We start from the raw sequence: 16123 nt of genomic DNA, 5'->3' as shown, positions 1-16123 counted from the left end.
CCTGGCTTAGACACTCTTCTGTATCTTGACAACTGTTTTTGCTGACGTATACCCAGGGCAGGGTGAAACAAAGGAATGAATTTGTGAGAATTACACATTTTGAGGGAAATATCAGATTCTGTATTAGTTTGGTCAGTGTGGGAGCACAGCTTCAGTAGAGAAAAGCCATAGAATTGTGGCAGCAGTGCTTATTCTATTCTGTATGTTTCATGTATACTCCCACACAGTTGATTTAAGAAACTGAAAATGGCAGGTCCAAAATCTTCTTCAAAGGAATTCAAAAAGCTTTCTGCTCAGTTACTGCTAGGTCATTTCATTCTTACTCTAGCCAGCTGATATGTTTTTTGACCCTCCTAGGAAAACATAATTTTGGCCCTGCCTTGGGCCCTAGGAAGCTTGGGAGAAAGGCAGGCTTATAATCTGAACACCGCCCGCGGACTAAATAATGCCGTAAGGGCTGGGGGGGGAGGAGTTAGGGCGGGCCGTGTCCGAGATGACGAAGCGTGCTGATTGGCCCCTCCTCCGGACTGACAATCGGAGGGCCCAATCGCGCCTGCTGGCTCGCAATTGGTCCCTTGCCGCCGGACTGACGAATCGGGAGGCACGAAACGGAGGGGGGGGTGACCATGCAACAATGCCACACATTGCAAAGAATGGAAACATCAATATACTGCTTATTTCCCCCATCTTTAAAGCTGTGTGATATACCTAAGCACGCAGATAAAGAATACTAACATTTTATTCTACTTTTAAAAGATAGGGGGAAGAGATCATAAGTTGGATCCAGGATGAGGACTATGCAAGACTTTCTTAGGTCCATCCTAACTATTTCTGACTGTGAAAATTTTGTTAATGGGGTCAAAGGACCCCCACAAAGTAAAAGCTATGCTGGTCAGGAAGCTGCAATGGAGAATGGAAAGAGGATGAAACCACTCCTTACTTCCTCTTATACGACAAGCCCCGCTAATGGAAGAGGCAGGAGGGAGTAACTGTGCCCCCATCCTCTCTCTTCTGCAGCCTACTCATCCACATAGCTATGTGGATGCAATACAATGACAGGAATAAAATGCTCCAGAACTGGAGATGACAACCATAGGTGATCACCTTCCACAGACTGATCCTACCCTGTGTGTGGAAACTGAAACTGTCTAGGCCTGATCATCACCTGGCACACTTATTCTATCTGTTATCTACAAAGAGACATTACAGCTGAAATTGGCATTCACATGTAAAACCCCAATAAATGTAGTCTCTTGTGTAATTCAGGAATCTATTGCCTGATTATGGCACTCACATATTTTTGATATGTAATCCTTTAAATGAATCCCACAAATGAATGTCTAGTGCAGCATTTTCCAATCTTTTGACCATGGAAGAGCCCCTGAAATAATTTTTCAGGGCCCCAGAAGTGATGTTAGCAGGCAGTGCCTTCTTGCCACGCCCCAGAAGTGACATGTCACTGGAAGTGACATCAACACCCACATTAACAGGCAGACTTGAGGTGTACGGGGAGGGGGGGTCATGACAGGAGGTAATTTAAAGTGGCAATAGACGTGCATGCCCCACCCACTCCCCGGCACAGAAACCATGAGAGAGCTCACTCATGTTTGAGGCAGGGAAGGGGAGCAAGTTCCCTAGCTTGTGGCTGAGTCCATTAAGGCAGAAGGGGAAAGGCTGCAGACACCTGGTTGGAAATCCCTGTCTGGTAGGAGAGGCACACCCACTGGATAGATTAGGAAGAAAATATCTAAACTGTAACAATAAAGAAGTCTGAGAAGCTCTCGCCCCTTCCATCAATTTAATCTTGCCATTCTCAGGCTGTTCATCATTAATGCAATAGATGCCTAATGCATAGGATGGATGTAAGCACAGATTCAGAAAAGAATGACTTATCTAAAGAAAGACTGCAAAAAAATCAGTTACAATAAAAATCTGACTGAAATGCAACTTATCCAACTGGAGCAACACTAATATTGTGAAAAATGACCAAGAATAAAAACATTTCACTGGGGAATCTCTTTCTAGATACTGTACTGCTAGAGCTATTAATCAGCACACAGGTAGATGTAAACCACAGAGAGAAAAGTAGCCATTTGTTTTTATTTGATCCTGGGCTTTGAGAGAAAACATTCATTTATCTCACCACTTTATATAATGCATTCAGACCTACTTGCATTTAGCATTTGAATCCAGCATGTTCAAACTTGTAACTTTGCTTGCATATAACCCTGCCTAGGCACTACATTTTTCATTACAGGCAGTTCTCCATGTTCCCCATTTTCAGAAGTGAGATGACGGTCTACAAGGGGCAGACCTTCTCAATGACCTTTCCATTTCCTTTTCACTTAGCACCAAGCAACGAGTTCTATTTGTTTCAGACTGCTTACCCCTGCTTTATTCCCAGGTCAATTGGATGCAGGGGATACTGTTGGCCTAAGTTAGTTTTTTAGCCATTGTTTCATTGGGTTCTGAGTTGTTTATACTGATCTTGATGCTTACTTAGAATATTTCTAAATCTTGATACTATTTAGAGTATTTCCACACCCCACTCAAAATCTGGCCAAGGTGGCTAACTGGAGGAACAAAACAATATCAATAATTACAATAATGAATCTTGTCAGATCTCAGAAGCTAGGTAAAGTTGGCCCAGTTCAGTAGCTGGATGGGTCACCACCAAAGAATGCCAGGGTTGTTACACAGAGGAAAGCAATGTCAAACCACCTCTCAATATCTCCTGCCTTGAAAACCCTAAGGAAATGCCATAGGTCAGCGGCAACTTGACCACAAGCAATAAATGAATAAAATGAATTCCAAAACACTGCAAGAACATAAAACACAATAATCTATTAACAAAATAAAAACACATGTTAAAAAACACAGACTTAAAAATGCAGCCAAATCCACCCAAACAATGTACCTTTCATTAAATGCTCTCTGAAATACAATCGTCTTGCACGTCTTCCTAAGTGAAGGTACCCTCCACAACCACTTTGGTAGGTCATTCCAAAGGACTGGACTACAAGAACAGTCTGGAACTAAATTTTTGTTTTACAGACAATCCTAAGAGGGGATACCACAAAGAAGATGGCTGTCTGAAGAATGTAGCTGGCATGAACAAGCATAGCAGGGGAAAGCAGGCTGAAACATAATGAGAGCCCTAGGTCACAAAGGGCTTTGAGGGTAATTACTAGCAAACAGGTCGCTACTTCATCAGAGGCAGCACTGGAATTCTACCTTCTAAGTGGGGATGCTTGAACTCACTGCCTCATAATCATCAGGTGTGAATATGTCATTGATTTACTGACTCATCATTGGAATTTGCTGCAGAGATGGAGTGGCTACACAACAGCACTTACACATGCTCAACTTTCAGGCATGCATATCGTCTCTTACATCCTGATGCCACTACTCTGAACAGACACACTGATTTTCTCTGCAATTACCCTTATTCTATCCCCCCAAATAAATTCCTTTAAAAATTGATTCTACCTTTTTTTTCTCATTAATGATTTCTGACTATAACTTGCCATCTTGGTTTTATTGTTTGGAACTTAGCTGTTTTGATAAAAAAAACCTCTGCAGAACTGTTACAACTACTCACAAAACCAGGAGACTAAGAAAATGGGGTTTAAGGTGGATTGGGAGGTCAAACCACCACTAGATAGATCCCACCCACAGCCCCATATTCCTTGGTTGGAATAAGAGGACAGGAGAACAACCCTCCAACGAATAGGTTATACCACTTAGTTAGCCGTCTCTCGGTTCTTAAATTTTGTTTTCACACAAAATACTAGGAAACCTTGCCAATTAAAGTTGCACACTGCAAGTCTATGCATGCTTACTTGAAAACAATTCTCAAAACTTTAGGAATGACTCTAATAATAGCCTCAGGAAGCAGAATAAGAATGTGGACCTTCTTCCTGGAATAAAAGAGAACTTGCAACCCAGCATTTGTTTATTTACAAGACTTTTATCCTGCCTTTTAGCCCTTGCATGGGCCACCAAGCTAACTAACAATTTAAAACACATATAATCAAAACACATTTTTAAACTATTAATATCAATCCCCCAACACACAGCAAAACAAAAACAGCTAAAATACATCCAAAGACATAAAAGCAATAAAATTATTCTCAAGAAAAACTTGGGAGCGAGCCCAATACAATCTCTATAAGTAGAACAAACATGGAGTCCTTCCTGCAAGCAAGCCCACTGAAGGGGACTTGCATTGAAGTAGACTTGCATGGGGCATGGATGGCCAAAACAACACTCAAAAGCATTAATTTCAAATCCAGGGATCATGATTCTAGTCTGGGCGCTGTCAGCCCAGACCCTGACAATTGAGAATGCAGTCCTATGCCAATTTATTCAGAAATATCCATTTTATTCAATGAGTCTTACGGCTACAAAGGAGGATCGTACCTCATTCTACTTTCACACACTGTGTTTTACCCATTCCATTGATTTTCATGATCCGTTCCTAGTTTTATGTGCAATAGAGAGAGCAGGTCCACTGTCCTCGGCTGCAAGTTTGCAAGGAAATAGAAGCGGTTTACTACATCATGAATTAATCCAGAGTGGCTCCCTTTGGTTGTGGTAAATTCACCTGGTGAACTCATTCATGGGAAGATGCAAGGCATCCCTAGTTTCCAGAGGCTGACCCCAGACATGCCTTTGTATCAACTGCATTTTCCAAGACATGTTCAAAGGCAGCCCCCCTTTCAGGACAATAAGTTCAACCTAGTTGTTAGAACTGTATAGATCAGCATGGCTAGATTGGCTCAGTTGACGTACGGGGTGACTGTATAAGCTAAATGCTATTGAAAGAAGGCCCTCTGAATAATAATAATAATAATAATAATAATAATAATAATAATAATAATAATAATAATAATAATAATAATAATAATAATAATAATACCAATGGCCTAATTTATCCATCAACAAGGCCAGGTCTAAGAGCTCCCCCATCTGTTCACTTGTTCTCTTGAAGAGCTTAACCTCATCCAAATATAGTTAAAAGTCATTTGTCCAACAGAGTATATAATATAGTCCATATTACGAGGCAGGGGCAGCTGATATTCATAAAACTCCTAGCTGATGAAACTAGAAACACTGAAGGGAAAAGAGCTGCTTCTCATATGTAGCAGAATACCTTTTGTTTTATTCCAGTAGCACTTCTGAATATAAATGTGCTACTGGCATAATATAGTTCTCCCAAGAGAATTCATAGAAATTTTACTTTCTGTTGAGACTTGCTTATGCGCTGCGAGAGTTTAACTAAGCATGGCGAACCAATCTGAAAGAAACAAAGATTAACTCTTGAATAAGATAGAGATTAAATTATCCTGCTGAAATCTTCCACTTGCTGTATCGTTTACCAGAACAAGCTTTTTACAGCTCACAGCAGCTTGACAAGGACGCTTGCTAGCCCTGTGTGTCTGTCAACACCCTATTTATTAATGACCTCCAAACGTTCTATTGTGTTACCAGCCTTGTACCGGCCTCACAAATTGAGGGCCCTGGCTTCTTTGATTGCCTCAATCCATCTTATGTTGGGTCTTCCTCTTTTCCTGCTGCTTTCAACTTTTCCTAACCTTATTTTCTTTTCCATTGACTCTTGTCTTATCAAAGTACAACGGACTCAGTGGAGTCATTCTCTTTTCTGCAGAGTTCAGGCTCAATTTAATGTGGAACCCACTTTTTTGTCTTTTTGGCAGTCCACTATCTGTAAAACTCTCCTCCAACACACATTCCAGAGGAATCAGCTTTCTTCACTGTCCTGTTAGACCTATCAGTATCAGTATATCTAATTTGCAGCGTGGTCCCATCCAGAAAAAAACAGCTCTTCCTATAAACCTGAGAAAATCTAGAAGTGAACCCTAACTCTCCCAAATGATAAAGGAGTGCATGTAAACTTTAAGAAACAGATGTTCTCAGTAGTCATAGCTAAGCAATCACATCTATAGTTCCTGCCAGTAAAAGGGAGGGGGCATCACCCTTTCCAAGGCTGTTTTGGCCTTTAGGAGAAGACACAATCAAGGCAATCCCAGAAGCAACCACACTATTTGCATGATTCACCCAGGCCCAGCTGCTTGCTACTATTCAACATCAGCCACCCCAGGAAAGTCAGTGTAGAGTAGTGTAGTGTAAGGTGACCAGATTTTAACATTGGTAAAGTGGGACACCATTGACTGGGGGGGGGGGTTCTTGATTAAAAATTTGGTCTATATGGAGCAACAAAAAGTTTCATAAGAACGCATAGAACGCAAAATTAGTATTGTGATTAGTATTATAATATATATATATATATATATATAAATTTCAACATAAGTACAATTTGCCAGGTACCCCCAGATGTCCCTCCAAAAGTGGGACAACCTGGTCATCTTGGTGTAGTGATCAGTTTTTCAGATTCGGATCTGGGAGACCAAGGTTCAAATCTCCATTGTGCTGTGGAAGCTCACTGGAAGATCTTGGAGCAGTCACTATCTCAGCCTAGAGATTCAAGTGGGTAGCCATGTTGGTCTAAAGCAGCACAACAAAACAAAATCAGAGTCCAGTGGCACCTTTAAGAACAACAAAGATTTATTCAAGGTGTGAGCTTTCCAGTCTGAGGAAGAGAGCTTGCATTCAATAAATCTTTGTTGGTCTTAAAGGTGCCACTGGACTCTGATTTTGTTTTGTTGTATCTCAGCCTAATTTACCTCAGAGGATTACAGGGAGGATAAAATGGCGGCAAGGACAATGCTGTAAGCTTTGGCCCCCACTAGAAGAAAAACAGCATATAAATTAAGTAAATAATCAATATATGAGCCTTTTGTGGCGCACAGTGGTAAGGTAGCAGACATGCAGTTTGAAAGCTCTGCCCATGAGGCTGGGAGTTCAATACCAGCAGCCGGCTCAAGGTTGACTCAGCCTTCCATCCTTCCGAGGTCGGTAAAATAAGTACCCAGCTTGCTGGGGGGTAAACGGTAATGACTGGGGAATGCACTGGCAAACCACCCTATATTGAGTCTGCCATGAAAACGCTAGAGGGCGTCACCCCAAGGGTCAGACATGACTCAGTGCTTGCACAGGGGATACCTGTACCTTAGCAGCAGATATAAGGTTGGTTGGTTAGTGAGTAGAAGGAAAAGGAAACAGGGACTAGTGAGGATACAGAGACTGGCAGGAAGAATGAAAGGGAGAACAATGTGCAGAGAGATACAGGGGAAAGTGAGGCACCTGATATTAGTCCTGGTGCCTCAGCAAGCACAGTGCTATTTGGTCAGATTTCCCAGAGAGAGGTTGACAAGGAGAGAGGAGGAGGGAAAAGGTGATGTGATGTGTGTGTGTGTGAGGGGGAATGAACATAGGTTGGCTGGTGAGTGGGAAGGAGAGAAGGAAACAAAAAAAAGAGATTGTCTATGGAGGCTTTCAGGAAAGCGGAAATAGTGGAAGAGAAGAAAATGCAAACACAAGTCATTGCAGGTCACCAGAAAGGCAAAGGGGGAAAGTTGTATTGGAAATCAGTTACTTGATAACATTGTGTCTGAAGGCAGCCAGTACCTAATTGTGTCAGTGTTTGTCTCTTGTGGCCCTTCCTTGCATACCCAGGGCACTGCTGATTGCCACTGTGGGTATGGTAGATGAATTTCCTCCATGACAAGCTGGATTCTGGAGATTTTTGGTGTGGGGGATCACTTGGGCATGAAATTGGGGTTTATGTGGATTGTGCAGGGCTTGGACTATATGACCCTGGAGGTACCTTCCAACTCTATGATTCTATGATTGTTCACTGGCCATCAAGTCAATTTGATATAAAAAGTTAACTACATAATACCACAGTTGCAGTCTTGAGTATATTAATTAATTCTATTCAGTTATACATATTTCAGAATGGCTAACTTGTGGGCTTGTTGTCACATGCATGTTTGCCACTTGGAACCTTACTAATTTAGAATTTACAACTAAATTTACAACTAATTTACAACTAATTTAGAATTTACAACTAAATAGGAATAACCCAAGAGACGACTCTACACATGGACATCACCAGACGGTCAACACAGAAATCAGATTGACTATGTGCTCTGCAGCCAAAGATGGAAAAGTTCTATCCAGTCAATAAAAACAAGACCAGGAGCTGATTGTGGCTCAGATCATGAGCTTCTTGTTGCAAAATTTAGGCTTAAATTGAAGAAAGTAGGGAAAAGCACTAGGCCACTCAGGTATGAACTAAATCATATCCCCGACGAATACACAGTAGAGGTGACAAATAGATTTAAGGAATTAGATCTGATAGACAGAGTACCTGAAGAACTATGGACGGAGGTTCGCAACATTGTACAAGAGGTAGCAACTAAAACCATCCCAAAGAAAAAGAAATGCAAGAAATCAAAATGGCTGTCGGAGGAAGCTTTACAAATAGCTAAGGAGAGAAGGGAAGTGAAAGGCAAGGGAGAAAGAGAAAGATACACCCAATTGAATGCAGAATTCCAGAGAAAAGCTAGAAGAGATAAGAATTCCTTCTTAAATGAACAGTGCAAACAAATAGAAGAAAACAATAGAATGGGGAGGACCAGAGATCTTTTCAAGAAAATTGGAGATATGAAGAGAACGTTTCATGCAAAGTTGGGTATGATAAGGGACCAAAATGGTAGGGACCTCACAGAAGCAGAAGACATTAAACAAAGGTGGCAAAATTATACAGAACAACTATACAAGAGCGAGCTTAACATACCTGATGACCACAGTGGGGTAGTTACTGACCTGGAGCCAGACATCCTGGAATGTGAAGTCAAATGGGCCTTAGGAAGTCTGAGCAACAATAAAGCTAGTGGTGGTGACAGCATTCCAGTTGAACTATTCAAAATCTTAAAGGACGATGCAGTAAAAGTGCTACACTCAATATGCCAGCAAATTTGGAAAACTCAACAATGGCCACAGGATTGGAAAAGGTCAGTTTACATTCCAATCCCAAAGAAGGGCAATGCCAAAGAATGTTCAAACTACCGCACCATTGCACTAATTTCTCATGCTAGCAAAGTTATGCTCAAAATCCTACAAGCTAGGCTCCAGCAATATGTGGACCGAGAACTTCCAGAGGCAGGATTTCGAAGAGGCAGAGGAACTAGAGATCAAATTGCCAACATACGCTGGATCATGGAGAAAGCTAGGGAGTACCAGAAGAATGTCTACTTCTGCTTCATTGACTATGCTAAAGCCTTTGATTGTGTGGAGCACAACAAATTGTGGCAAGTTCTTAAAGAGATGGGAATACCAGAGCATCTTATTTGTCTCTTGAGAAATTTATATGCAGGTCAAGAAGCAACAGTGAGAACTGAACATGGAATCACTGACTGGTTCAAAATTGAGAAAGGAGTTCGGCAAGGCTGTATACTGTCGCCTTGCCTATTTAACTTGTATGCAGAGTACATCATGAGAAATGCGGGATTAGAGGAGTCACAAATTGGGATCAAGATTGCAGGGAGAAATATCAACAACCTCAGATATGCAGATGATACCACTCTAATGGCAGAAAGTGAAGAGGAACTAAAGAGCCTGTTGATGCGGGTGAAGGAGGAGAGTGCAAAAGTTGGCTTGAAACTCAACATCAAGAAAACAAAGATCATGGCATCCAGCCCGCTCAATTCCTGGCAAATAGATGGGGAAGAAATGGAGATAGTGACAGATTTTATTTTCCTGGGCTCCAAGATCACTGCAGATGGGGACTGCAGCAAAGAAATTAAAAGACGCTTGCTCCTGGGGAGGAAAGCTATGGCAAATCTAGACAGCATCCTAAAAAGCAGAGACATCACCCTGCCAACAAAAGTGCGTTTAGTCAAGGCTATGGTCTTCCCAGTTGCAATGTATGGCTGCGAAAGTTGGACCATAAGGAAGGCCGAGCGTGAAAGAATTGAGGCTTTTGAACTCTGGTGCTGGAGAAGACTCTTGCGAGTCCCTTGGACTGCAAGGCGAACAAACCGGTCAGTCCTAGAGGAGATCAACCCTGACTGCTCTTTAGAAGGCCAGATCCTGAAGATGAAACTCAAATACTTTGGCCACCTCATGAGAAGGAAGGACTCCCTGGAGAAGAGCCTAATGCTGGGAGCGATCGAGGGCAAAAGAAGAAGGGGACGACAGAGAATGAGGTGGCTGGATGGAGTCACTGAAGCAGTCGGTGCAAACTTAAATGGACTCTGGGGAATGGTAGAGGACAGGAAGGCCTGGAGGATCATTGTCCATGGGGTCGCGATGGGTCGGACACGACTTCGCACATAACAACAACAACAAGGAATAGCCCCTGGACATGCAAAGTCGGGGGTGGGGAGAACCTCTGTGATCCCTATTTCATTTTTTCCCTACAGAAATCTGAATGCAGAGGAGGGAAAATTTGTATTATTTTCTGCACTTTTGATGTGCTTTTGTGGTTTCTAATGCACGCTGAATGTGCATTATCCAATATATGCAGAATGGGCCTGTATTTCTTCTACAGCGGGCTTAATTTCTAGTAACAATATAAAACCGAACCCTAACAGCATACAGGATTATGGTTTCCATTATGACCCCCAAAAAAGTCCCTCCTCATCCTCCGGGCCATCGGTCTTGGTGCAGATGACATGAAATTAGGTTGGCAACTAAGTTGATAGACTTCTCCCGATATGGTCTAACACCACAGGAGCGGGTGGGGGGGGGGGGGAACCTGATCACATACCCTGTGGCTTTCCACTCAGCCTCAACCAAAAGCCTGGTGGGAGAGCTCTGTTTTCCAGGCCCTGCAGAACTCAGAGTGCTCTGACAGGGCCCTCAGCTCGTCCAGGAGCTCATTCCACCAGGTAAGGGCCAGGACCCTTTCATGGTTTTAAAATTTCTCAATATTCTACATCTCAAATATCCTCCCCATCTAAAGTGATGTGAAAATTCTATGGCAAGCATTAATATATGAATGTGCTGTTCAGAAAGTGCTGAAGGTCACTATGACTCTAAGACATAAAAATATTTTGCTTGTATTCACAGTGATGGACGATACCAAAATAATTTGAACTGGTCCATACGTACCCTTCTAGTTGACAAAATTTCATCGCAATTTGAGATTGAGACAAGAGGGCTGAACTACATATTACTCCACTGCTCAACACTGATGGACTCTAAGGCAACCGGCAACACAAAGAAATCAGGTACATGATTTGCTCCAGCTTGATGTAGTGTGGTGTAGTGGAGACCCAGCTTAGTATAGTGGTTAGGAGTGCTGACTTCTAATCTGGCGAGCCAGGTTTGATTCCGTGCTCTCCCACATGCAACCAGATCGCACATGCAACCTTGGGCTTGCCACAGCACTGATAAAGTTGCTCTGACCGAGCAGTAATATCAGGGCTCTCTCAGCCTCACTTCCCTCGCAGGGTGTCTATTGTGGGGAGAGGAAAGGAAAGGTGAATGTAAGCCACTCTGAGACTCCTTTAACTCTCCTTTGGATAGAGTTAGGTAAAGGTAAAGGTATCCCCTGTGCAAGCACTGGGTCATGTCTGATCTTTGGGGTGATGCCCTCTAGCGTTTTCATGGCAGATTCAAAACAGGGTGGTTTGCCAGTGCCTTCCCCAGTCATTACCGTTTATTATTATTATTATTATTATTATATTTATATTTATACCCCGCCTCCCCCCGAAGGCTCGAGGCGGCTACCCCCCAGCAAGCTGGGTACTCATTTTACCGACCTCGGAAGGATGGAAGGCTGAGTCAACCTTGAGCCGGCTGCTGGGATCGAACTCCCAACCTCATGGGCAGACAGCTTCAGACAGCATGTCGCTGCCTTACCACTCTGCGCCACAAGAGGCTCTTCTGGGTAGTGTTAAAGCAATGTAAAAATCAACATTTCTTGAAGCAGTTATAGCATATAGTGCTGTACAGTCTTGGCTAGGCTGGGGAAGTCATCTGAATGTAAGAAATAGTCCAACAGAGTTAGAGGACCCTGGGACTTGGGGGTGAAGGCTCAACTAAGCAGTATAACTTTATAGGACCTGAGAGTACTGGCCCAGTTGAAAGCAAAAAACGAGTTTGGAATGCTGCCCCAGATAAATTTGTTTGAATACTATTTTAGTCACTGCTCTTAAAACAGATTATTTAAATCCTTCACTACTGCCCATCCTGTCCAGTCAAATTAACCACTAACTTAATCTAACATATTTATGTAAAGCTAAAATAGCTGCTGTTCATAGTTTTCCATTTATGTCTCATTGTTGGAACTTAAAGTTTGAAGGTTCAGCTGAATAATTTTAACATTTTGAATAAATCCAAATTTCATAATTCTAGATGAGCTGTATTCCTGTACATCTTATTTAACATGTCTACATAGATCCATAGCTGCTAACAAAAAGCAACCATGATCTATTAAGTGATTACATAAATAAGCCAGAGCCCACCTCAATTCAAGCGGCATTTCTGCACATTAGTAAAAATAGTGTTCAGCCAGCTGAATGGCAAAACGCTAAATTTTATCTTGCTTCCCAACTCCTCATCACCTTTTTGCTGTCTCACCTTTGTCTGCTGCCATTTTGCGTATGTCACCCTGCACAACTGCTGCTGGAAATGGTGGAAGAGAACAACGCACCTTATACACATTGCACTTCAGCCTGTCAATCAATTCAGGCAACCAGTCCCCTTCCTCCATTGACTAAAATGGAAATGTTGGCTTTTCCGCCTTTCCGCCTGGGGTCTTGGGGGGGGGGGGTGAGGTACAGCCTTCAAAATTTCAGGGAAACTTTAGGAGGCTCCCCTCCAAATTTCAGAATGAGATGTTCAGCTCAACCTACAGCTGTGTTGGAGGGGCATTTAAAAAAAAACCCTTGCTCAGCGACTCTGTCCTTGAGCCATCGGATGGATAGAGTCAGACGAACATGTGCTTCTGTATTGCCCCATTTATGATACCATCAGATGTAACTTTATTCAGCCAATTTTGAACACCCACCCAAGATCTTCCCCAAAGGAGAAAGTCAAGGTGCTGCTTCAAGATGAAGACAGGCAAATAACTTTCTGCACAGCTAAATTTTGTACCGCCGCCATGAAATTGCAGACTATGTATGTGGACCAGAAAATTTCTCTCTGATCCAATTTCGAAAGTACGAAGAGCCATTTGTCACTGGCAACTTAAACTATGTTTTAAATATTGAATGTAAAATCTTAAAGTTTGTATGTTGTCAGATCTTTTTAAAATTTTGTAGTACTATTAGTATATTTTCTCTTTTTAAATTGTCTTAGTTTTTAATTGCCTGTATTTTAATTGTGGGCTGAATGACCTTAAATAAATGTTGATATCAGAATGATTGGTCCAAGGGATCCACTTCTAGGGGTTCCCAAAGAGGGTGCCCCCATCCCTCCATTATATCCTAAGGCAGTGGTCCCCAACCTTTTTATCACTGGGGACCACTCAACGCCAGGGACCACTCAACGCCTTTTACTGAGGCACGGTGGGGGGGGGGTAGTTTACTCCTCTATTCTCAACCACTGCCCTAATGCTCTCTGATCACTATGGTAATGTTTAAACATCCCTTCAAAATAAGATACAGACACGCCACAACAATGAACATAAGGAACATTTTATTTTCATGGAAATTTTAACTCATGACAATGACAAATCAATGGGAACCCTGAGCTGGTTTCTCTGCAACGAGATCTGGGAGTGATGGGAGACAATGACACCTGAAGTGTGTTGTAAGGGGCCGGGGGGGGGGGGATGAAGTAAAGGGCCGGGGGGGAGAAGGCGTCCTTTGGGGCCCACCTCCAATTAGTCGAAGGACCACATGTGGTCCGCGGCCTACAGGTTGGGGATCGCTATCCTAAGGGACGGACTCTCCATTGGATATAATGGAGGGATGGGGGCACCCTCTTCGGGAGCACCTAGAAGTGGACCCTTTGGACCAATCATTCTGAAAGTTGGAGGCGAGTCAGGGAAGAGGCTCCCGGAGCTACCCTGAAAATTTGGAGGCTGTAACTTAACCCCCCACACCCCAGGCCCTGGAAAAGGCAGAAAAGCCAAAATTCCCATTATAGCCCTTTCTTTTGAGAATACTGTGGCTTGGGCCTTCTGTTGTTGCTGCAGGTTGGCCAAACTGTGGCTCTTCGGATGTCTACAGACTTCAATTCCAGTGCGCCCCTTGCTAGCATGTGCTGGCAAGGGCTCATAGAGTTGTAGTCCGTGGACATCTAGAAACAATGATGGTGATGGTGCTTCAAGTATTTGAACCCAGGTCATGAAAAGTTTCAAAGGTGAGCATCAGTATGTTAAATTGGACCCAAAAACAGGCAGCCAATGAAGAGACTTAAGAACGAATGTAATTCAGTCCCAATGGATGGTCTCTGATGACAGGCTACTACATTTTACATTACCTGAAGTTCCTCAGTCTTCAAGGGCACCCCCGTTGAATATTTCAGCAATGTTGCCTGATGGTTACCATAACATTGATCAGTTTTGGCAGACCAGATGACTAAAGAAACTGGGTTAACTTCCAAATTAAATGCAGCTGTAAAAAATAAATTTGCACTCTAATATTTACCTATTGTTCTAAAAACAGACCTGGATCTCTTAGGACTCCAAGCCTTTTAACGCAGTCTGATGAAATTTGCATCTTATCAATAGTGAGGAAAACCACCCTGTACAATGCAGATATCTTACCAGCCAGCACCATCTTATCTGGATTCAGTTAATTCTCCCTCAGTCATTTCACTACCATGTTGAGGCACTGGCTCAACACAGAGGTACCTTGTCTCTGACAATTTAGGCAAGGTGACATAGAACAGAGGGCAATCAGCCTATTGATGTCATCCCATTCTGAGTGGATATATGTATTTGTTCAGGGGTCTCACAGATATCGAATAGCAGGGAGGAAAAAACTGAAAAAAAAAACTGAAAAAAGCCCTCAGGGGCTTTTTGCACGCCTTCAAAATCGCACAATGGTTACTAATTGAAAACGCTATTGATTTGCCATAACGCACGACGTCGCCGACAATCTGCCACACACCTGAAACCAATCTGCAAAAAGCGCTTCCTTGTAGCGCTTTCAGGGAAATCCCCAAAAGTGGATTCACCCTCCGGAAAGCGATACACTCCTGCAACCAATCTGCAACAGTAGTGAAAAAGACCTGTGCGTTAACATTGTTGCGGTTTCTACAAAGTCCCTCCCCCTGGCTGTCTTCTCTGATCTTCCAGCGAAGCGATCGCCATTTTTTTTTCTCCGAGCGAGCGGGGATAAACGCACCAGCGAGCCTCTTCTGTTTATAGGCTTTCCTGGCTTCAGTCCTTCCCCTTTAGTCACTAAGCACAAACCACAGAAAAGCCCGTTTGCTGAAATAAAGTCCCTTTATTTTTTACACATTAATTCAGCCGAAAATCGGGCCCGCGAGAGGGGGGGGGTTTCACTCAGAGGAAGGGTGGCAACGATCAAACGATCAAACGACAGCTCAAACACACCAGGCAGCTGGATGGGTCTCTCCGTTGCAACGAATCTACACAGATTCGTTGCTATGGGTGTGTTTTTTATATTAAAAAAAACCTTTCTTAAAGGGAAAGGGGCTGTTTGGGAGCATGCTAACGGCTGCCCATTGGCTGCTTGACGGCCAGGGGCGGGACGAGCTTGGCAATAGCGCTTCCTTTCTAGCGATTTCTGCCGAGACCGGAAGCTTGTGGGAAACGCTACAAAACGCAACTGGATTCCACTACAAAGGCAGGTATGCATAACGACGAATTCCACTACTTTAAATGGCGATTTTTCATTCAGTGACCAATTTGCAACAAAGATCCCGGTGCGTAAAGCCCCTGAACCTAGGTGGACCAGTCCTTTGACTTGAAATTGAAAAGCTCGAGGATCTAATTCTGCATCTCTTATTATCCTTTTAAGTACAGCTTGCTATAAAGAACCTGTATCATTTTAATATTGTTCTGCTTCAATCAACCTGAAGAGCTGTCATATAGAAGACAGCAGAGTTGTTTTCTGTTGACCCAGAGGGTCGGACCAGAACTAATGGGTTGAAATTAATTCAAAATTATTTTTGGCTAAACATCCGGAAGAAGTTCCTGACAGTTAGTGTGGTTCCTCAGTAGAACAGGTTTTCTTGGGAGGTGGTGGGTTCTTTGGAAATTTTTAAGGAG

General features: G+C 42.9%; 1 protein-coding gene across 9 annotated transcripts in view; it reads right to left on the bottom strand.

The window, feature by feature from the left end:
• GRIP2 (glutamate receptor interacting protein 2) overlaps positions 1–16123 on the bottom strand; it is a 496366-nt gene that overhangs the window by 115228 nt on the left and 365015 nt on the right. Inside the window, exon 1 of one of the 9 annotated variants that reach the window (XM_077325338.1) lies at positions 2918–3154. The exons of the other annotated variants lie outside the window; for them this stretch is intronic. Within the exon in view, the coding sequence (XP_077181453.1) occupies positions 2918–3002 (85 nt within the window). The 5' untranslated portion in view covers positions 3003–3154. Of the gene's footprint in view, positions 1–2917; positions 3155–16123 lie in introns of those variants that run through there. 9 annotated transcript variants of the gene reach the window in all.

Source organism: Paroedura picta, chromosome 3 (assembly GCF_049243985.1).
Source record: "Paroedura picta isolate Pp20150507F chromosome 3, Ppicta_v3.0, whole genome shotgun sequence".
In the NCBI taxonomy this organism is placed as follows: Eukaryota; Metazoa; Chordata; class Lepidosauria; order Squamata; family Gekkonidae; genus Paroedura; species Paroedura picta.
Note: the sequence above shows the minus strand (reverse complement) of the source record. Positions and strands in the feature narration are given on the sequence as shown.